Genomic DNA, 23,209 nt, shown 5'->3' on the forward strand with positions numbered 1-23,209 from the left:
TGACACTGGCAAGTTGTTGTACATTGTCTACAAAGTCCATGACCATAACTTTATAAAAAAACCCCAAACCAAACCAGATTTCAGCAGTCCTCACAAAACTTGAAAGTTGCCTAAAAATGCATCTATTTGGTATTGGTATCAAATCAAATTATTGTTTTCTTACTAAATAAATATGCAGCTGCCTCTCAATGAGTTTTTGCTTCCTGAGCAACAAAGCGAACTCTCTACTGACCCTACTTAAGGTAAAGAAACCAATTTCATTTTCCTTTTCTGCTGTGAATATTTATTCTCCAGCACATGGTCCAAGTTGAGTCTAGTCACTCTCCAGAACTTTGGAAGAGATTATTACACTTAAATTTAAGGGACTGCTGTGAGACTTGTGCAAAGGAAACAGAATTTGTTTTAATCTATAAAACTATAAAAAATAGCTCCATCAAGAAATCAGTTTGTTGGTGGAATGTGCTTGATCCTTCTTTGGAGGTTAAAAAAGGTAGACTAAAGAGAGAGTGAGTTTTGATTTATAGCTTGTATATCCTCACTAAGGAAGCAAACTGCAGCCAGTGTGATCTCATGAGTTGCCCATATGAAGATTTGTGATGTTTCTTGAGAATGATGAGTTGCATTAAATGCTTATTCCCCTTTTTAACATGCTATGTAAACATTATATTTAAAGTGCCTCTGAGAAAGGTAACATCTTCCTGTGACCATATTTCTGTTTCAGCCAGGACATTTTTAGGTCCTAGTCCAGCATTGTCATTTAAGTGATAAATTCCCATCTTAGTGATGGGAGATCTCAGAGGAAATATGTAAAGGTGTATTCTCCACAGTATTTATCTTGCTTAGAAGGAAAAGATGTTTTGTAAGATAATCTAAATTTCTGAGGTGAGAAATATTGAGAGGGCTCTGAATTTATGTTTCAGGGCAAGATTTCAGTGACCGGTCTTTTTTCACAATATAGGAAACTGCCCAGTGATACTTAAACACAGATTCATTTCTTCCAGTTATTCCCACATAAGAAATAGGCATAGGGAGTGAATGATACTTTTCCTCTCTGAGCCCTCAGCCCTGAGAGAGGTCATTGAATTCCCTTCACTGATGTGTAATGAATTCAGAGTTTTCATTTTCAGTGACAATAGTTTTGCTTGCAAAGGCTGATGAAGTCACTGTCTCTAAATGTCTGTCCCTCTCACTAACTGGCTTTGGTATAGTAGTACTTTGAAGTACTGATTTTGAGGCAAAAGGAAGTCGTTAACAGCTTCTAAAATGCTACAGTGTGAACTGCTGCAACTCAGAAGCAATCAACAATTGTCTTAGGTCTTTATGGGCATCATGTGTGGACTTTGTCCATTGTCCTCCTTACAGTGTCCCCATAAGACTAACAGAGCATTACAGCCCAGAACTCACTTCTGTGTGGAGTAAGGCTGAATTTCAAAATTATTGCTGATGCTGAAACAATTTTGTATAAAAAACCTCTCAACAACCAAACAAGCAAACAAAATCCATTCTCACTGAAGTAGGCAATAAGTGGATACAGTTCTCCCAGATGTCCAGCCCAAACATGAAACTCTAAAGTTTTTCTCTCTTCCAGTCTGGACTAGTGAACATTTAAAGACAATTAAAATTGTCATGTCTGGTTACCAATCATTTGTGGAATTGGTGATTCCTTCCCCTGCCACATTTCAGTAGTAACTTGAATTGAAATGTTGAATCTGAATCAGAAGGCAGAAAGTGCATTACATCACACATATTAAGAGTAAAATGTTATCTTCCTGGGCAAAATCACATTAAAATAACATCTAGGTGCTACTACCAATTGCAAAGATAAAATAGAGCTGTATGTTTAAGACCTACAAACTAGTAAGAACGTGATTTGATCCACTCACCACAAGCTGATTCATCAGACTTATCAGAGCAATCAGGTCTAAAATCACACTTCTGGATCAACTGGATGCAGTGGCCAGAGGCTCGACAGACAAACTCCTCCTCTGTGCAGTTGTTCATGGGGAGCGTGGCAGGAACTGAAGTTCCCAAAGTAGTTGTAGAAATAGTGGGCAAGTTTCCTTTGAAAAAGGAGCCAAAAGGATGTTGAGCACCTGGACTAAGGCATTCCAGCTTCATAATGATTTCTCCCCTTGCCACTGCCCCCCTTTTCCAGGGTATGGCTTTACTGGAATCATGCTCGGACAGTCGAGTGACTTAAATGCTGTTCAGCAGGAACTGAATTGGAGCTTTCCTCAGTGGAAAGCACTAGTTTTGTCACACCATTCATAAAATCTTTGACACTTGCAGGATTTACTCCTCTTGCTGGTGTTTCAAATTTGGATTAACCCAGTGAGTAATTTCAAAAAACTAATGCTGAGACTCATACAGCAATCACAGGAACTGGTTTTCCCTGTGAACTAAGGCTAACAGAGTATTCAGATGATAATGGGTTTTTTAACATGTTGATTGCTACAAGCAACTGTGGAAATTACTGTGTAACCTTCTTACCTTGTAAATTTATCACTGAAAAAATTATTTTCTCATTAGAGAAATTATTCTGAGGTCACCACCTTGTTCCACCACCTCCTTAATATTTAATTCAAACTCATTACCACTTCTTTCAAATCAATTGTCTTTTTTTGTCCTCCTATTCTTTACTATGCACCTTTCTTCAAGCTTACTCTCTTTTCTTGAAAACCTTTGCTATAATTTTCCATAAAATGAATATCCATTATAAAGCTCCTTTTTAAAATTTAATAATTTGTGAAATTATTAGTGGTAGTGCACAATGCACCTGAGCAGTACACCTGAGCTAATTAAAAAGTACATGTGAAGACTTTTTATATTAAATGTGTCTGGGATAGTAAGGATTTTTTTTTTTTAATCCCTGATGGCTGGAGCACTACTACTGATAATAAATTACCCATTTCTATTTTGTAGGATAAAAAGCAAGTCTAGGACATTGAATAAATTATTTTCCAGTCAAATGAATAATATTCTCAAAATGTCCTAAAACTCAAACAAAAGGCTTAGGGGAAGGATGTTTTGAAGTAAGAACTGTATGAACTGGCAAATTTATTTACAACTCAAAATAACACCAAGGACCTTATAGGTCGGAAATTTTAAAATATAAATGCTACATTCAAGCCTCTGCTCCTGATACACTGAAATGGAAGATGAAATTTTGAATAACCATAGCCTTCACGACACCTGGAAAGAAAGGAAGATCTGATACTTCCTCTGTTTTGAAACAATTTATTTTCTATGCTTTATTAAATGCAATTTTGTCCAGAGCAAGCATCACTGAATAGCCTTTGGTTTGGGCATTCAAATGATGTGTTGAAGCAGCACATTCAAGATTCAAAAGATTCAACATCTTTAATGTTACGTATGAGAGACTTTACCACCGAGCTGTCAAGCCCATCTCTCCCTGTCAGTATTTGGTCACTTAAAGTGGAACAAGAGCAATTGGGCTGCACTTGATTCTAGCGTGCAGGGACAGGGGAACCCTGCTTATTCAACTCGATCCAACTCGTGTTAAATATGGTGGAATATGCCATAGCTATTGTCTATTTTGCAGGCTATTCCCTGTTGCAATGCATTTTGAGTTTTCTAAAGTTCTGTATGGTTTTTGTTATTGAGTTTCTGTAATAGTTCATTCCTATCCCCATCCCCTTTCCCTAATCCCTGTCGTTATCCCCTCAATAGGCCTCTCCCTCCCCATTGTACCTTCCATTGTATCTTATCCATTGACACGCCCTAGTACATGATGGCTCTGGCAGAGCCAGGTGGCTCAGCCAAGGCTTCAGATATCCCCACACCCCTCTTGTCCCAAAATGGCCATGTCAATGCCCCCTGTACCTAAGTCACTCCCCCTCATTTCCAGAAGTAACACCCCTGTACTTAGGGGCGAGTAGTGGCCCAAAATCGGGACTCACACTCTGTGACACCGGGGACATCGGCCTGAATAAACCTTCCTAATTACCACCAAGTGTGAGCTGCTCCTTCCAGCCAAGATCACGTCTCTGTCTGAAATCTGGGCCCAAAGGAATAACTCGTTTATATGGTATCTGAAGAGCAGAGCTAGCGAGGAGACAAGCTCGGAGGACCCATAATTCCCACAGTATCTTTGATTGTTTTTTCTTTGTTGTTGGAATATTTTAATGGCATGGGGGAGATTAACTAAAGACAGGACCCTGGACTGTCTCAAAAATTGCTCTGAATTTTAAAAATATACAGAACACCAGACTGATTCCTGTCCACCATTATATTTGAGTATTTTCATTTTATCTTTCCACACACAATGAGGGTTGTTTTTTTTTCTTAGTCATGAACTTTGAAACTCTGACCCTCTATGCTTTCCAATTTCTTGTTTATTTTTAAAGTTTTCTTCCTAACTAATTTGCAAATATTTAAGGATTAGTTCTTTTAAGATTTTCTTCCCTGAATACAAGGCACAATCCATTAAGAGAGTATTTACAAATACCCTTCATATCTATAATGTTATAATAACTGCTTTACCCTGTATAAATAGGGCAAAACATTAGATAATTATCTGCAAAAGAAATACACATTTGATAATCCTATTGTATCTATAAGAAATTTTTGGAGTACCAGAACAAAATGCATCTGCACTAGGGTGTTTTAGAATGAGTGCTAGGATACTAATATTCAGACACTGTTTTAAATTGTTTGCTGCTCTACAGCCCTGCCATGACTTTAGAGCAACTGTCACACCACATATAACCCTGCAATACCTGCTGCAGCTGAAAGTAGCCCCCTTAAAATCTCTTCTGTGGTGAACCCAATGTCCTGAGTCTGGTGTCTTGAAGTACATGTACTTTGGAATATAATATTTTACAAATCTATAGAGATTGTTCTACCCTTGGTAACAATGACTTTTGACAGCAGGTTCCTCTATCACCTGAACTATTTGTGTGCTGTGAGAGCAGTTGGCATAATAAATACATTAAGAATTATTAGGAGGAGGTAGAAAGCTGTATCAAATTGAATTGGTTGAACAAAAGGTCAGTTCATTTACACATAGCTAAGTTTCTTTTACCGTCTAGGAATCAAGATCTCAAAGAGTATGGAAGCTGCACACTTCTCACTGACTTCTTACATGCACAGCAGAAACTATTTTGTGCTGATGCCTGGATACGAGGGTCTGAGAATCAGGGAAACAAGTCTGAGTCACAGTTTAACCTGGCTTTTACTTTTCTAGTAGCAATATTTATAAATGACAGCAATGAATCAGCTCACAGCTTGGAAATGTACATTTCAACTCTTACCATTATAAAGAGTACAGCCCAGAAAAGACACATCATCAAGTCCAATGTCTCCAGTGAAACCATCTCCTACGGTACCTTCCACCAAAATCTAGGAAAACAAGAATTACAAAAGCATTTTTTTCAGCATATAGTAGACTTCCACTTTTTATTAAATATTTCTTATGATTTGATAGAGGAGTCATTTGCCACGTTTCACACTTAAAATGAGATTAAATTTATTCTACGGGATATAGTCTATTTAATGTCGATTTACAAAAGAGGCTAATTATCAGCTTTTCCTGGTGGTCACATAAATCATAGTGAACCATAACAGAATGATTGGCTTCACAATGGTGTAAATTCACTGAAACATCACTGTGATATAAAATGATGGTAAGACATTATCATAAATGGCATATTATGATTACCTCCTTTGGTACTTATTGTAATAACATTAATCATGCTTAAATACAGTACCATTCATTTAAAAAAACTATAGACTTATACAAATTTCAGTACAATGAAAACAATTAGGCAGGTAAGAAATGAGCTATAGAACCTTTTAAAGAAAAATATTCTACTATTTCATCAGACTTGACAATGCTGTATTTACTTCATTACTGTCTACTGCCAGGGAATAGGAGAAGTTGGTGTCTGTGAAATAGTCTCTGGAAGGTTAAGAAACCTCATCTCTTCTGTCTGTTGCTGAGTGATAAATATTCAACAGGTGATTAGTGAATGATTTGTCAAGAATATTCTTTGTTTAACTAAATAATAAATCCCTAAAAATAATAAAGTCTTCTCAAACCACACACTTTGAAAAAAGATAAACGTATGTTTGCTGATCCAACAGAGTTCAAACACTGTTATTTCTTTGTCATTGATTTAAATCCCTACTTTACATGCTACACACACATTCAGTTTCAGAAATGCTGTATAAAATTTAAATAAATTTTAAAAAATAAAATAACGCAAATTTTTCAGTTTTTTTTCTCGCTTTAGTAAAAAATTCCTACACATTAATGAAGTATAAATAGTGGCAAAAATATGTACATTCTGCTTCAGAGTACTGTTAGTTCTACTATTTTTCTTGTAATTTATTTATGTGCAATTTTACTTGTAAAGAACATTATATTCAACAAGAACCATTTTTCATATGGCATGTACATAGAGATTTTAAACATTCCACTTGAAATTTATTACCCTGCATCACAAGGGAAAAGTTAAATTAAATAAAATTTAAAAATGCAAGGAATGGCCTAACCCTGTAAAAGTAAAAGAATAATATCAGTCTAAATATGTTAACACTGACAAATTTGTTTTGGTATTTTGAAGTTGAATGTGAATTGTAGATTTATTACTGATGCTGACATGACCAGAGTTAATAAAAATGATTACACTTCATTTATGTATTATGTCCATTACACAAAATAAACGAGTATGCTAAAAGAAGACAGGTGTATGTCCCCCACTATGGATATGCTCCAGATGGGCCATTTTAGCAAAAAAATATATTTCATGTGAACGACAACAGTAAATTACAGCATTGCTTTTTATTGCCCTCACAGCAGTATGGGATTCTTATTTTTCCCTCAGGATACCCACAAATATTCTTTACAATATTACCCCAGGCTTTTGGGATTTTTAGATTAAAATGGGGACAATGCTACAGTACTGGTACCAGTGGCAATAAAATGGTTAGAAATAGGAAACAGGATAAACCAAAACATCTGCTATTTGGAAAAGCCATGCAAATGAATTTATTATTCCAAAATGACAAATCTCCTTCCACTGTAATTTTGACGGGAAAACAAACAGTTTAAATATAATTTTCAATTTGTTTTCAAAGTATGAATGATTATCTACTTGCAATTAATTACTTATTAATTAGCTCAAATTCAGAAAAAGAGGCAGTGTGTTTAATTACACAGCTGTTACTAAGATAAACCCAAATACCCTCACAACTACATTAATTTTCCATGGGATTGGATTGTGCACTTGTGGATGTCACTGCTGGGTGTTCAAGGAGCTTCAGTCCCCAAATCTGCCTGTGCCCATGTCCCCAGTCCTGACAGACACATGGGCTGAGGACATCCTTATATAACATCTTCCACCAATGTTTCTTTTAGGGAAGTTGCGCTCTTGCACCTTAAGCAAGGAATATGTTTTTGAAGGAATTAAAAATATCCAAAGTTAGAAGTGACAGGACACAGTTCTCTAGGGGGAATTGAATTCAGAATAAGCTTGTACTGATTATCATCATTATTGTGTTGTTTAAAATCTCCCCACCCACATTATTTTTTTTACATTTGTCCATGCACTTGGGGAGTCAGATACTTTGACATATAGCATGAACTCATGAGCAAACAGAAAATGTAATAGTGGCATAGGTATAGTATACATTTAAAACTGAAAATAAGACCAATGCATGAGTTTTGAGCCTCAATACAGAGCATAGTCTGTCTGCTGCTGTGGTTAAACTTTGACCACTTAAATTAATTTGCCAGATATAGTTCTGCAAACTTCATAAGATACTATTAAGCAACCTTTAGGAAATTCATCTGCTGTGAAACTCATTTCACATCACATTTATTATTTGAATGAGAAAAATAGTTCCCATTTCATGTTTTCAAAAGCCTAAGACCCAGACCCAATGAAATCTATTAAGGTATCAAAAGGTATTTGACATAAAGAAAAGAGGGGAAAACACCCAATTTCATGAAAGCAAACTGAGTTAAAATGACCCTTTATATATATAAAAGGAATGATCCCTTAAGGTTTTGAACAAAATAGGCTTTTAAAGAGTGAAGTGACGTTATGACAAGTGTTAATAGAGGAATTACAATGGGTAATATTGTTTTGTACAAATGCTCAATTTTTACAGTAATGTTCATTTCTGTCACTAGCCAATTCCCACTGAAGGTTACCAAAGTAAAATCTTAATTTCTATACAAGCATAGTTTAAGATAGAATGGAATTAATTTCAGAAACTGTGGTGTATTCAAAATTCTGAGGGTTTCTGAATGTCTAGGAAATAGTGATATTAGTTCTAATGTATTTAACTTGTAATTTAGAAAAAGAGTAACTCAGGTTTGTCACAGGAGATATCAACAGTGCTATTTAGTGATTTTATTTCTAGTTAGAGCATGGTAATTTTGATTAGGTTTCTACCATGATTTCTGTCAAGAAATCATGTGAATTGGTTTGAACAGGAAAGAACAACCACACAAATAATTGAAAAAATCACTTTTTTATAAAAAAACCTTTTGTTGTAACTTACTGAAAACAAAGTAATACACATTTCACTACATATCTCTGAAGTAAATTACCCCTATATTTTAATGCTAGGGATGAATAAAAAATTGTATAATAATGTATAATAACTTTTTATCAAAAAAGCAACAAATTCCTTATGAGGTGATAGAACTTTTGTAATTGCTGACAAAGGAGAAGCCACAGAATGAGGCTTCAAATCTTTTTTGTTAAAATATTTTCATCCAATGATCATGTCACAAGTAATGTCGTAAGTCTTCACTGTAGAATGGCTGTTTCTAACATACTCCTATAATAATTTCTCAAAAATTACATTAAAAGGAAAACCATTTTCCAAGAAAACACAATTCTTTCAGAAAAAAAATATTAAAAAATCTGAGAAATTTAGATTTGATTTTCAATTTTTGAGTAGTTATTAATTCACATCAAATAAGATATTGACTGCTTTGATGCTTCCAAACATGTAAATTTTTTCCTCCTTGGCTTTTTTTCTCTGCATCCTCAGCTGCCATCAAAGGAGTTGGCACTGTGGACTTGAGATTATTCTCCCAATCTCTCATCCAGATGTCCATCAGTTTCCTTCTGTTTATGTGGCAGTGAACTTTTCCTCTGTAGCTTTACCAAAGTAAAACACTCTTGTCTTTGGAAAAAAATAGATGCATAGGTTGTCACAGTCTGTTCCAGCTTTCCCTCTCTTGGGGGAATGGTTTAGGCAATCAGAGCTGTTACGTGCTGCATGGAACCCTTCTAACCCCAACAGCAAGCACAAGTGGAGACCTGCCATCAGGTTTTGGAAAGATTATCAACACTGGGTCACCACATCATTTTAGTTATACCCACTGAAAAGCTCAAGATCACAATGCCCTTCTTTAAAGCTCATCAGCCCCTTTCTTTTGTGACTATCAAAAATGCTTTAGAAACTAATGTCTCAAGACTTCAAAAGTTGAAATAAAGTCCTTTCACACAGGTGTCCAAATGAATTGTTACCAGCATTCTTAAGATTGCACACATCAAATATGAAAAATCTTGTGTCAAATATTTGATGTTTTACAGTGCTTGGTTTTACAAGATACTGAAAAACACTAGTTCTAGTTCAGTAAAGCACTTTATCACACTTCACTATAAGCTTGTGAACCCTCATGCTGATTTATGATGTTTTTCACAGCATTTCTCTAAAGTGCAGGGATGAATCACATTTCTATCCTGTTTTAGACTATTCACTGATATTGGCGGAATTAATAACTACATATTCTGGGAGTCTTTACTTTCCTGTATTAAGGCCACAAAACTTCATTCAAGAGAAAAGATCCTGTTGTCACTCTGTAATATTAGCACTGGAAGAATTATTGCAGAAGGAAATTTAATTAAATCTTCAAAAAAGTATAGCTTTCCTGTGATCTTCCTGTTATATTTTCAAAGATGGCTTCTAGATCCAGTTAAGTCATGAGGTAAAAGTAACTAATATTTTCCTTCTCCTTGAAAAGTTATCCAAGTCTCATTTTCCTGTTCAGGAGCTGCTGATAAGTAATATAGTAATACCAATAGGAAATGTGAAACAGTACTCTTAATTTTCAGGAAAATGAAACTCCCATCTTACATGATGCCCCTTGAATTCAAACGGCCCAAGAGAGTTTCTCAGTGGGCTGTGGGTTCTGAAAGATAGTGAAAACTTTCTATTACTTCAGGTTTTGCATAAATAAAACATGGGCAGAACTTGACAGTTCAATAGTGAATAGAAAGTCTATTTTTACTTTATGACTTTATGTGATTTCCTTTGACCAGCCTGCATGTAAATAGAGGGGAGGAAAGGTAAAAAAACTCATCCTGATCACCTTATTCTCTCCCTTCTCAAGAAAAACAAATTGCAAGGAAATGACAGGCATGAAATTAAGAATATAATTTTCACTCAAAAAGGCATTATTAAAGATAGGTTAGAAATTCTTATTCCTTGTCTCCTTTTTGCACATGTTGTGACTTGATGACATCATGACAAGTCTTCCACAGCATATCAATAAAACAAGAGCATAAAGAATAAATTTATTCTATTGTTAGAGAGGATTATCTCTTAAGTATTCTGATAACACTGAACAAAAGGCCACTATCTTTCCCATAGATCTGAAAAAGGCCACAAAATTTTCTCTGAAGGTTTGTACAATGTATTTTCCTTATTTCTCATGTGATTTCCTTATATCCTCAGTTTTCTATGTTCTGAAATCCATTTTTTAAAAAGGGCAAAACTGTTGTTTAGGAATAACTTTTTAAAAAACTCACACTTCTTATTTTTCAAATACATCGCACTGTACCACACACATTTTCAGTATGAGAATTCTCTGTATTTTACTCCATACTGAAGGTATTGAGCAGTCTTCACTATCAACACAAAATTCACCGCCAACCACAAAGCCTTAAGGTTATTTTTCATCCCTTCCAACAAGTGCCTTGGTCCCCACATTGTCCACTCTATGTGTATGTTGTTTCTGACCTACATAGTGGACCAGTTAGGAAACCTGAGCATGAATTGCCCAAACTCATCTGTACAAATTCTGCATGAAGTATGAACATGACATTGACATGAGGTAAGTCTTTTTTTGTTCCTGGCCCTCTACAGCCCCTTGAGGCTGCTTGTGAGGATAGGATTTGGTGGAGAGCTTAGGACCTACAAGAGCAAGAATTAGAGCTGCTGTACCAAAAGCATTGACACTTCAACAGGACAGACTGGGAGTAATCCACATGATTTGGCCTGACAGAGCAATCTCTGGCACAGTTCAGACACCCTGAAACCATCTCTGCTCATCACACCTGCCAGGACACATTCTAAAAAGGCATGAGTGTTAAATATAAGTGAGACAGCAACTTTTTGGGGTTTGGGTATGAGGTTCTTGGTTTTGGTGGGGTTTTTTTGTTTGTTTGGGGTTCTTTTGTTTGGTTGGTTGGTTTTTAAGTGTTTTTGGTGGGGTTTTTTGTTTTTGTTTTTGTTTTGTTTTGTTTAAATAACTTGCAAACTTGTGTAGGGTTTGCCCTGGGTGTCATACAAAGAGTGTGGCTGGCCAGCCAGGGGAGGTGATTCTGCTGCTCTGCTCCACCCTGGTGAACCCACACCTGGAGTGGTGCATCGAGCTGTGGACTCCCCAGCATAAGAACCACATGGATCTATAAGAGTAGGTCTAGAGGAAGACCTCTAGAAAAAATGGTCAGAGCATTGGGACATCTCTCCTATGAAGACAGTATGCAAGATTTGAATTTAGAGAAAGGAAGGATCTGTGGATCAATGTGGCAGCATTTCAATACCTAAAGCTGGCTCATAAGAAAGATGGAGAGAGGCTTTTTTCCAAGACCTATATTGACAGGGGCAATGACTTTAAATTGAAAGAGAAGAGATTTAGATAGTACATAAAGAAAGAATTTTTTTACAATGATGGTGACAAGCATGGTAGTCAAGTTAGATAAGAATTTGAGCAACCTTTTATCTGGTGCAAGATGTTGATTCCCATTACAGTTCATTAGGATATTTAAAGCTCCATGCTAGCCATTTAACAAACTTGCTCCACGAGCCAACTACATACAAAATTGTATAGTCTGCCTGAAACTACAGGCTGTACAATGTCACACTGAAAACAAACTGGGAATGATTGTAAACAGACCAGAAACCAACAGCACAATGTAAATATAAAAACCACAGAGTGCAATAGGCAAAGAGGTATCAGGGAAGAAAGAAGCCAACACACAGATAAGAAACAAAGAAGAATAGTCAGAAAAAGAGCTACTGAGATGCAGCAAATATATCTAAATATCCATTTATTAGAAGTAGTATTGCAGGAGTAAGGAGCAAAAAAAGCAAATGGTAACAATTAAAGGACAGGGGGGGAAAAAGTAGAAGAAGAAAAAACAAAGAGTTCCTGAATACTAATCTAAGGAGATTATTAGGGGAAGTACAAAGGAGAAGAATAGGAGAAGGAAGATGAGGAATGGTTAATTGAAAATTGAAACTGAAGCTGTTTTTTGAGTGGAAATCCATGCTCTCTAAATCGTTGTGTGGAAATTGTTAGCAGGGAATGGATCAAAAGCAATAACATAAAAATGATCACAAATGGGTATTAGACGTATAATAAATGTCTTAGAGAAGTCCTCAATAAGTTTGGAGCTGCTTCAACACCAGATTTTAATGAAAAATATGTATCTGACCAACTAAACATTAACACACTCCTACTGGTACATCAAAACATGCTGAAATGAGGCCCTGAAGAAGGAAGGAAGTAGACAATCAAATCAAGGCAGAAGGCTAACAACACTTGACAATAGTAAAGCTGGTTCAATAAGGGTGAAAGTGACTGCAGAAAATCTGAAATCACAGCCAGAATATCAAAAAGAGTGAGCCTCCCAATGCAGCAGCAGCTCTGAGCAGCACAGAGCCTCACAGCACGAGCACAGATGTGTGGTGGCAAGGCCGGCTCAGTGTTTGTGTCCCCATGGATGGCATCATCCACAGCAACGCCACATCCTGGCATGCAGGGGCTCCACACAGACTCTTAGCAGTGTATGGCAGGTGGGAGGTCGTAGCCTCATTATTGTGCTGTTAGCCCTTAACAGACTCTTCTTCTGATAACTTGCCAAGTTGCTTATTGATTTCATTTGTAGTTTCTTCTATCCAAAACATCCCTCAGCAACGAGCTGTACAACAGACCATCCTAAAATATTATTTCCTTTTGCTTGGACTGTGGTACTTAATGATTTCACAAAATATCTCTCTTGTCTCTATTCAGTAAAATCACTAATGATCTTTCTCTCTGAAGCTTCTCTGTGACACTGTTGATTAGATGTTTCTCTGCTAAATCTCAAGTGTCTCCCTTTCTGAAAGGAACACAGTTTACCCAAGTGTTCTAGAAAAGGTCAAATATTTACATTTTTTCCCTCCTAGTTTAATGTTCAAAAAATAAAGGTAAATACACAATTACTTTGATTTGTTTTCTTTCTTCCTGTGCTTTCCACACTAGGAAATAATATTTCTCCTCTGGACAGTAAAGATTAATGCAAACTCTTCCAGAGAAGTTGCAGGCAAAGAAGTTTGGTTACGTTTGATCAGCTACATGTTCTGGAATACACCCGTATAAGTCCAGTATTTCAACCTGATGCTTCTCAATTAATGATTAGAGAAGACTGAAAAATTCACACAAGTCTACAAAATTATGATATTACAGACCCTACTAAAATCTTCTCTTTGAGGGGTTGTGAAATGGGATACAAGATCTTATCTCAAATTTGTAATTTCCATAGTTCTGATGCTTTTTATATAGGAAATGAAAATTTAAATTTTCTTACTTAAAGGATAGTATAGGTAACAAAGAAGACTTGTAAGCCATTATCTTGTCTAAAATTGGTAAAAAGGGTATTTAGTTTACTATAAGTCTCCTGAATTATTTATGTATGGAATATAATTATCACCAATAGAAATGCATGAAAGAAAAACATTGCATTCTGAAACTTCACATATTACCACAGTGGACTCTTTTTGTTTGAAAGAGAACCCCAAACCACTATAAAAAGTAGTTTTTAAAACAGAATTACACCAAAATTTCCATTTGCCACTACAATTCTGAGTCTTTCATTACAGAAATGGCTGATGGGGTAAGGGTGTTGATCAATCCTCTCTTCTCAGAAAAGTAGTTGCAAGAAACAAGCACAAATTGCAGAAATAACTGAAGAATGATTTTTGTGATGCCATATCACTTATTACATATCAGATCATCAGAATCCCCAAAGAACAACTGCTATCTCATCCCACTGAGGAGTGAAAAGGAAGAGTAAAAGGGTAAAAAAGCAGAACAGCCTTTGTGATTATAACCTAATCCACTTAGTACCTTATGTACAGTTTTTAGCCCTTCTTATCTCTGTTGACAAGATGAATGACAAGAGCCTGGATGTAAAAGTTGTATGCTCACTACACATGTATTTGACACCAAACTGATAAGTCAAAGTCATACCAAAAACCATAATACAAGTACCTGTATATTGCCCCCCAGAAAATAGCACAACAGATAAAAATAATACTTGAGAAAGAAAAATGTTTTATACTTGCGTTCATAGAATATAGTGTTATTTTATATTCATAGCAAATGTATAATTCTAATTTTCAATCAATATTCCATTACTTTCTAAGCTAATACTTAATTGATAAATAGATCAAAATTATCATAGTGGATTTTTTGTTTATTTTTTTAACCACTTGTAAAATAGGAAAATATCAAACACATTTTATATCTACTTAATTGCAATGTTATTTTGCATTATTTATTTTCTTCTCAGCTTGGTCCTTATTTTTCACACTTAAATGGAAAAACTATTATATTTGAAGGGACAACTAAGGTTTTATGTATGATAGTCAGATACTAACTTTTTAGTAATGATACCAAATATAGCATTAATACCATGGACTTGAACACTGTGCTTGCATTTCTAAACTTCGTAAGAGCCAACGAAGAAAATGCAAAACTGATCTTTATAAAATCATCAAAAATGATGATAGATTCTCTTATGTACTACTTACATTTTTCAGTACCAATGATCTCTAATCATCTTTGTTTACAGAGATAAATGTATAATCTGCATGAACAAAAAAGGAATAACTTTGGGGTAAAGGTAATTATTCTTTTTTTAAATAATGTGTTCTGCAATATAGTAAAATTGCCCTATGTCACTTAAGACAGACATGATAAGTATGTGATTTATATCATGACAAAAAGGGGACTATAGTGCTCAAAAGGATTGAGATTCAGAATTTTGCTAGTTTTTACATATCATCATTTCCTTTTCTGTATCATCAGAAATATGAATAAATAGAGGAAACTAAGAGAGTAAAATTTTTCTAAAATGTTAAAGTAGAATCTCTGCACTTTCTTCTGAGCAGAAACTATTTCAGATATGATTATTCTAAGGAAGATAAAAGCAAACATTAATCATCAACAACATGAGTAGGGTATGATGGACAGAATCTTATTTTACTACTTTTTCAAATGTTTGTCTAAAGAAAAGACATGTAAGTAAACTCAGTATGAAAAAATGCAGAACAAGTAAAGAGACAAGAACACTCGACAGTGGGGGGTTTTCATGTTGAAACAAGTATCTCAAATAATTAAAAGAAATAGTTTATAAGGAATTAATTTTTAACTTGAATTTTTCCAGTTAAAAAAAAAGGTATAATTTCTTGCAGATAATGTCTTTTGCAGAGAAAGAGAAACTCTAGATCAATAAAGCTGCAGAATTTTTACATGCATGTGTATTTGTGACTATTTTTAATACTTGTCAGTAGCAGTGTTTGACAGAGGTCTCAGAAAACTCCATTCTTTTTGTTTAAACAGTTTAGCTCTAAATTTGCTTTTTCCTCCTCCAGCTACTCCCATTGTTCTTAATTGATGTCACATTTAACACTCTGGTGTAAAACATCTGATGGAACAGCAACAAATGTCACCATGGTTTAATGGCAGCTAGAACAAAGCTTTCTTGACAAAATTAGGATTCTGAGGCTTATTGTGAGCAGGTGTGAGCCAAGGGAGTCTGCTGTTGCCTTTGGGTTTCTGCCAGAGCATTCAATTAAAGGGCCTAGAGTTTCATACCTATAGAGTTCAAAACTTTCAAAAGGGAATCTGACTTTCAAGAGGTTCTAAAATGCCTTTCAGTGCTGCTTTGAATTTTTGGCTGACAACTTCTCATTTTCCTAGGAGTTGGTGTATAGGCACAATTGTTTATGTGCTCCCACACCTAGCTTCCCATGCTTAGCAAATAAAATTAAAATGTGAATTTGAGGGATTTATTATTTATAATGACTATTTTTCTGACTGGAGTCAACAAATTACCTACTTACCTAAGGAGGAAAGACGAAGAGGAGACATCTCAGTTGTATGATTGTCTCACACATTTAGGAGAGAAAAAAGCAAACTGAAGGTCTGACTGACAAAGACTTAGACTGTCTCTGGTCCTAGAGTCTAACATTTTCTATTCACTAGGAATCTATGAAAATCCTGTGAGAGCTGAGGAGATGCTCTGGTTAGACGCAGAGAAGACTTGCATTTTGACCAGAAAATTATTTAAAGGTTCTATCTTATTTTTAGATTTTCATGAAAAAAAATCCATTCTCAAGTGAATCTAAACATTTCATTTGAAGCATTGAGGTGACCTACAAAACTAAACATGTGGTCTGAAACACACCCTAATTTTATGGAGTGTGGGGGACACAATATAATGAATATAGAAGCTACAGCTTTGATACTGTTACACAGCCTGCAGACACCCTCAGACTGACTGAGAGGCTGTTCTAGTACACATCTCAGAAGAAATACTTCAAATACAGTGTATTTAAACACTATACACTTAAAAGAAAGTTTGGAAAGAGAAAGAAAAATTGGAAAGAGATCAGCACTTGGCAACTTAATAGAAAGAGAACACAACTTGCTCTCTTCAAAACTTCTGATTTTTGAAGTATTGTAGGTTGTGACACAGCAAACTCCATTATAAGATACACAATACAGAACATCAGATTTCAATCTCTTTCTTCAGAACAATCAAACTTATACCTCATGCCCCTCAAAAATGACAATGAGAAACAAAACTAGATCAAAACAACATAAGATCTTTGAAATTTCCTGCACAGAACTGTGCAGGTACAACAGAAAACCCCACAACACCAACATGTGCAAAACATTTCAGTTACTGAATAGACCTTCCTAACTCTCAGGAGATCAAATATAGGTCACCTAGGTTTATATATCTTTAGATAAACCACTAAACAGGGAAGGGAAGGGAAGGGAAGGGAAGGGAAGGGAAGGGAAGGGAAGGGAAGGGAAGGGAAGGGAAGGGAAGGGAAGGGAAGGGAAGGGAAGGGAAGGGAAGGGAAGGGAAGGGAAGGGAAGGGAAGGGAAGGGAAGGGAAGGGAAGGGAAGGGAAGGGAAGGGAAGGGAAGGGAAGGGAAGGGAAGGGAAGGGAAGGGAAGGGAAGGGAAGGGAGCTTTGATAGCATTATATTTATATGCCTTTATATTTCTACAAAAGGTCTTGGCAGAAAATGAATACGCTCCTTCATATGCCTCTTTGCATCCACAGTAATATTAATGACTTTTCCTCCAAAGGACAGAATTTCTCTCTACTTAAAAATGGTGTTTTGGGAAATATAAATGAACAATGTAAAATACTGCACTGTATCAGATTTAAAAGGAAAGTGGAAGGGGTTTTTTTAATAATATTATGTGGGAGAAAGGAGGGTGGTAATTTTAGGACCAGCTGACAATCAAATGAACTAATATCTCCTCTAATAACCCTGCAGAATATCCTAACTGGAATCAACAGACCACATGTAATCAAAGAAAAATAATATATACAATATTTAAAGATGAGAAAATAAGTCAAGTTTTATAGCTATAACTTACTTCAAACATATCTTTCTCCAAGCAATTTTTGACTCTTAGTCTAACCTGGCAGCCAAATATTTTGTATTTCTATCTTTTCTGGCATTAGATAATTAAAAAATAATCTGTAATTCTTTAAAAGTAAAGCAAAGCAGAGGATATTCTTTTGAACAGTCTTTACATTAATGAATCAAACTATTTTGTAGTAGATTTGGATAAGATCTTTTCACCAAATCCTTGAAAAATAAAAACAGTACACATTTTAAATAACACATATTCAATATCTTTAAGTGGCTTATGGGGAAAACTTAATGTAACCACAAAAGATTTTACATATTTCTTTAAAAACTCCTACAAATGTATTTTGAAGTAAAATTGATCAGACAGTTACAAATAGCTTTGAGATTGTGCAGCCATTTATATACTCTTAGTGTTTTACGATGCAGCAAATAAACATTTCACAACTTAGAAGGATCATACCTGAAATGGCTCAGAACTTCTGATGAAGAGTGTCTGTCTGATCCATCTGTTTTCTTGATTTCCAAGCTTGTACCACAGCAGCCATCCCTTAGTATTACTCACAGTTCTTCGGAAGACTGACAGCTTATAAACTTCTTTCCCCAACATATGATAATGAAAGCGGAAAACACATGTTCCATTGCCAGAAGGGTTGAAGAGAGGACTAAGGAGAACTGCTTTATCTCGGAATTGGCGTGGCTCAGAGGATTCCAGGTACAGGTAGTGTCCTCTGGCTGTGCCTGTTGTGTGGTCCTTCAATGGGCCTGTGTTAACTGTGGGGGTTGGACCCCGTATTCTGATCCAGTCAAAGTCATCCTGTACATCCTGCTCCCAATTGCACAGCCCATTTTCAAAGTTACACTGTAGGTCAGGGTCTGAAATGTAAAGAGAACAGATTGTCAAAAATAAAAAAGCAGTATCAAAAGGGAATAGTGTTTCAGTGCATTACCACACCCAAGCAAATGATTCTATTAAGGAAAAAAGTTTTGGTTTACCTTTGAACATGTAAGGAAGTTAAACTAGAACTTTCCATAGCCTTCTCATTCTAATTGGCCCAGTGCCAGCACAGGAGCACTGGTTGGGCTTTAGGAATATTTCTCGAGGTCTGTAGCTGCTTCTATTGGCTGAGGGCCAAGTTGTCCCTCCTAAAACATTAATTATTTATAAAGGTACACAAAGGAGCTCAAGTGCTTTTTGAGGTGTCTTAGCAAGGTGTCAGAGGCTTCTCTGACACCTGTGCTCAGCTTTTGTTTCTGTATCATTTGTTATTTTGTTTTTATTAAAACCTTCGCTTTACAAAACACAATTAAAGAGCCATCTTACAAAGTTATTTTTAGCCATTTCTCTACAAGGGCTGGTCCCTCAGAGGTGATGGACCTTCATGGGGTTTATCACATCCGACCCCACGCAAGATTCCATCAGCACAGTGCTTGAATATATTTTTTCATCTTTGCAAATATTTATTTCCAATATGTATCTGTCAAATTGTACTTAATTTATTGAATAAAGAGAAGTGTGAATAAAATTATCCATGTTATTAATTTTATGCATTATTAAAATTAAAGTCTGTAAATTTCTTTAACTGAAAGAACAACAGATCAAAGGAGTTAAAACTAAGGTTAATTGAGTGAAATAAACCATACTATACTGTCCTGTAGGTATGCATGATAAATGATCTAATGCATTTTTGCTTGGGAGATGTAGTCCTAAAAACATTTTGGGGTTCACATCTTTATTATTCTCAATAATATTAATATGATAATTTTATCAAGGCTAAATCAAAGAGTTCTTACAGTTATAACACAACTGCATTTTTTTAATTTGACACCAAGGCAAAATACATTGATTACTTCTAATATAAAACAATAAAATGTGTCAGACATGGTGAACGTGCATTTCAACTTTGTATCTGCTTTTCATAAGCAGTACCTGACATTATGGCAATTTTTTTTAAATTAAGCTATTGCATTTAATGGTGTTTAAAACTGCAACTCAAATCTTATAATAGACTTCAAAATGGGTCATAAAGAAGCTAGGTATTCCTCAAGTAGAAGAACTAAGATAAGCCAGAAAGCTTTCACTTTCTTTTACATTTACAGCAGTATTAAGTTGATATTCAGCAATTATTACTGCAGACTGATACCACCTCAAGCATGTAAGGTGCCCCCCGTTTCTCAAACTGATTGTGATTTGCATAATTTAGTTACCTCAGGAAGCGATAAAGCAAATGCTAGTTAATTTTATTTTATATTAATGTTCTTGAGTTCTTAAAATTGATGAATGCATGCTTCAGGGGAAAAACCATCAACAGCACCCTTCAGCACTCAAGGTGAATGTCAAAAATGTGAACGACTCATAGCTTTCCTCAGTACTTTCAAGCCCTTCCTTTGAAGGGGACAAATATGTTCAACATGACTCCTATCTTTAGTAGAGATATTTTAACTTTTTTTCTTATAGGAAGGGTATAGGTCCTAAGAAGAGGTAGGACATACACTCCTCTCAATCCATCAGTACATCTTATGCTGTACTTCTGTCAGTAAAATCAAAGATAACGCATTGACCCAAAGCAACTGTCTGACTTTAACTCGTCTCTTTTAAAATAAACTTTTGATGAATGTTCATGTTTTACACAAAATAAATAAATATAGTTGCTTTGGATAAAGGAGAGAGAATTCAATTTACCCTCAGTTTAACTCATCATATGCATTTTAGTTTAAATTATCATTCGGTTTTATCTGTAACTATACTGAGCGGAATCATTAGTAATTCTGTGCTCTTTCAGTCCAAGGGTGAATTGGCAAGTCAATTTTTGTGTGATGTAAGTAAGAAATAGTGAAGAGTACTCACCACATCTGTCTTCATCCGATCCATCCCCACAGTCATCCACAAGATCACAGACCAATAAACTGTCAATACATGCTTTTGTGTCTCTGCACCAGAAGTGATTTGGACCTTCACAACTTAATGCTGGAGGTGGGAGAGCACAGTTTTCAAATCTAATATCATCAATTGCTGAGACACCTTCATAAATACCCAGACTGATTTTTTCAAGTGAAATTTGGAAAGCCTGTGGAAGGCGCCCAAGCTGAATGACTGCATTCAGCCACTGACTTCCCTCGCCGTAATACGTCCTCCAAAGGACAGTGGGCTTCTTCAGCCCATCCACAAGCAACTGCAGCTCTGCTGCCCCTACTGACTCTCCATAATTGTAATACCTAAAATGATAAAAACAAGAATGTTAGCATGGCAAGTGATGAAAATGGACCACATCTGTTAAAATGACCAGTGTCTTTTCTGTTATATCTCTGTCATATAAAGGAAGTCTACAGGGCCTGTAATTCAATCTACTTTCTGAATAATGGTAGGATAGGCTACTATCAGTCTAGGCCTCATCTCAAGACTTGAAAATTTTAAGAAAAAGAACATTAAATTGAAATCCATAATTGAAGATACACATTTGCTTTCATATTAAGCAATGAACACTGCTCACTCAGATGCAGAATGTCTTTTTATAGGTACATAATTGTAAAGTTTCCAGAAAGAAAAACAGAACACTTACTGAATGCATAAGTATGCCTTCTATCTATGTGAGTTATTATTAACATGCTGCTTTCTACAGCATTTAAAATATTAAAGACTTTAGACTGGCATTTGTACAACAAAACAGAGTAGAAGCACATATACAACCAACAACCAGCAATATCCAACTTCAAGTCATGAATCTTGGGTAAAAAGACAATTCCACTTCCTATGGCAGATGTATTTGACATCACTGAGACAAACTGCACTTAATAATATTAAAGTCACACAAAACCTTTATTTAAACAGGAGCACCAATTTGGCCTTAGTAAACAAATTATCAAAGCAATATTTTTTTTTACCTATCTTTGAGAAGTTTGCACAAAGATTGAGACAAGACAGTTACTGAAAATGTTTGGGTTTGATTGTTGATTTTTAGTTGTGGGGTTTTGTGGTTTTGTTTTGTTCTGTGTATATGAAAAAAGTGGAAGCAAAGAACCAATTCTCACACTGGAACTTTTCATTAAAAATGATAACGTCTAATTTTGGATACTGTAGGTGACTCAAGGACCTGTTAGATTTTTCAGTACTTGCCTTTTCTTGAAAAAAAGTCCACATTTTCAAATTTACTTAACCAAAGAATTGTTAGCCAAAGGACTGTGGTGTTTGCCCGTGTATATACAGACACAACCCTTTACTATAATTTTGCTCAGAGCCTGACAACAAAGTCATGTCATGTTTAACTTCTTTTCTCCAAGTGTTTCATCTTATATCTGTGTTGTTCACAATGAAGACTATATGCTGACAGAATAAAATTAAATAAATTCTTCAGAGAAAGATGTATCTATTTCAAACTATAACCTCAATTTCAGTCCAAGAGAAGCAATGTAAGATGATCCAGGAATTTTAAATGAAAATTATTTCATACCAAAAGGATAGTGTACAATTTGATCCTGTTTGCCTGAACTTTGGGCTTCGTAGCCGAGCTATTTGTGAAATGCTGTTGCTGGTCTTCAGAATGAACATAAAATGACCTATTAAAATAAAACAAAAAACAACGTTTCAGGCTAAAGAAATAAAGGGTTTATAAATGTTTTTACAGTATTCATGCCCGCACTTAAAATCTGGTTGAGGAATAGGTTTATCTACTCCACTTCTCTGTTTCTAGGCCTGGCTCATCTTACCTTCAGGTTTGTTGTAAGTGTGATCCCGTGGAGGAGCTTGGTCCTGAAATGCAGGTGGAAGAGCATTGCTGGAACTTCTTACCCAGTCAAATCCATCTGCATTTACAGTTTCAATCCAGCCACAGCTCTCTCTTTCAAAGTCACACACAGCAGCTGGAGAAAAGAAAGAGACATTTCATTTCTATACACAACATTACTAAAAAAGCTTTGCAGTATGAAAAGTAAATAAAATGTTTCTAATATGTCATCAATATTCTAGAAATAAATCTAGGAAAGGGGCTTGGAGAGGTAGAGTGTCTTCATACCAGACATGAGGTATTTGCTCAGCCACAGGGGAGCAACCAAGCCATGACAATGTGCACTGTCCCCAGTGAAACAGCCCCTTCTCTCTTGGGATGCTCCAGCCAAAGCACTCAGAGCATACGAGGAGGTGCTGAAAACAAACCTCACAGTCCTTTTGGTACTGAGCAAGAACAATGGGCACACAAAGCAGCAACAAACTTTCTGCAAGACCTTTTTTGTTGTTCGAGCCAGAAATTAAATCCCTTTTTTCCTAAATGCCAGCAAGTATG

The 23,209-nt window shown here is 35.7% G+C and overlaps 1 protein-coding gene across 1 annotated transcript in view; it reads right to left on the reverse strand.

Annotated features, from left to right (window-relative positions):
* The window catches only part of MALRD1 (MAM and LDL receptor class A domain containing 1), a 239,833-nt gene that overhangs the window by 158,918 nt on the left and 57,706 nt on the right, over positions 1–23,209 (reverse strand). Inside the window, exons 15-20 of the mRNA XM_083877445.1 lie at positions 22,638–22,790; positions 22,382–22,487; positions 20,782–21,149; positions 18,397–18,809; positions 5,274–5,361; positions 1,884–2,060 (exon numbers count right to left, since the gene is read on the reverse strand). Of these exons, the coding sequence (XP_083733571.1) occupies positions 1,884–2,060; positions 5,274–5,361; positions 18,397–18,809; positions 20,782–21,149; positions 22,382–22,487; positions 22,638–22,790 (1,305 nt within the window). The remainder of the gene's footprint in view (positions 1–1,883; positions 2,061–5,273; positions 5,362–18,396; positions 18,810–20,781; positions 21,150–22,381; positions 22,488–22,637; positions 22,791–23,209) is intronic.

The sequence above is a fragment of the Zosterops lateralis genome (assembly GCF_965231275.1).
Source record: "Zosterops lateralis genome assembly, chromosome: 1".
In the NCBI taxonomy this organism is placed as follows: domain Eukaryota; kingdom Metazoa; phylum Chordata; class Aves; order Passeriformes; family Zosteropidae; genus Zosterops; species Zosterops lateralis.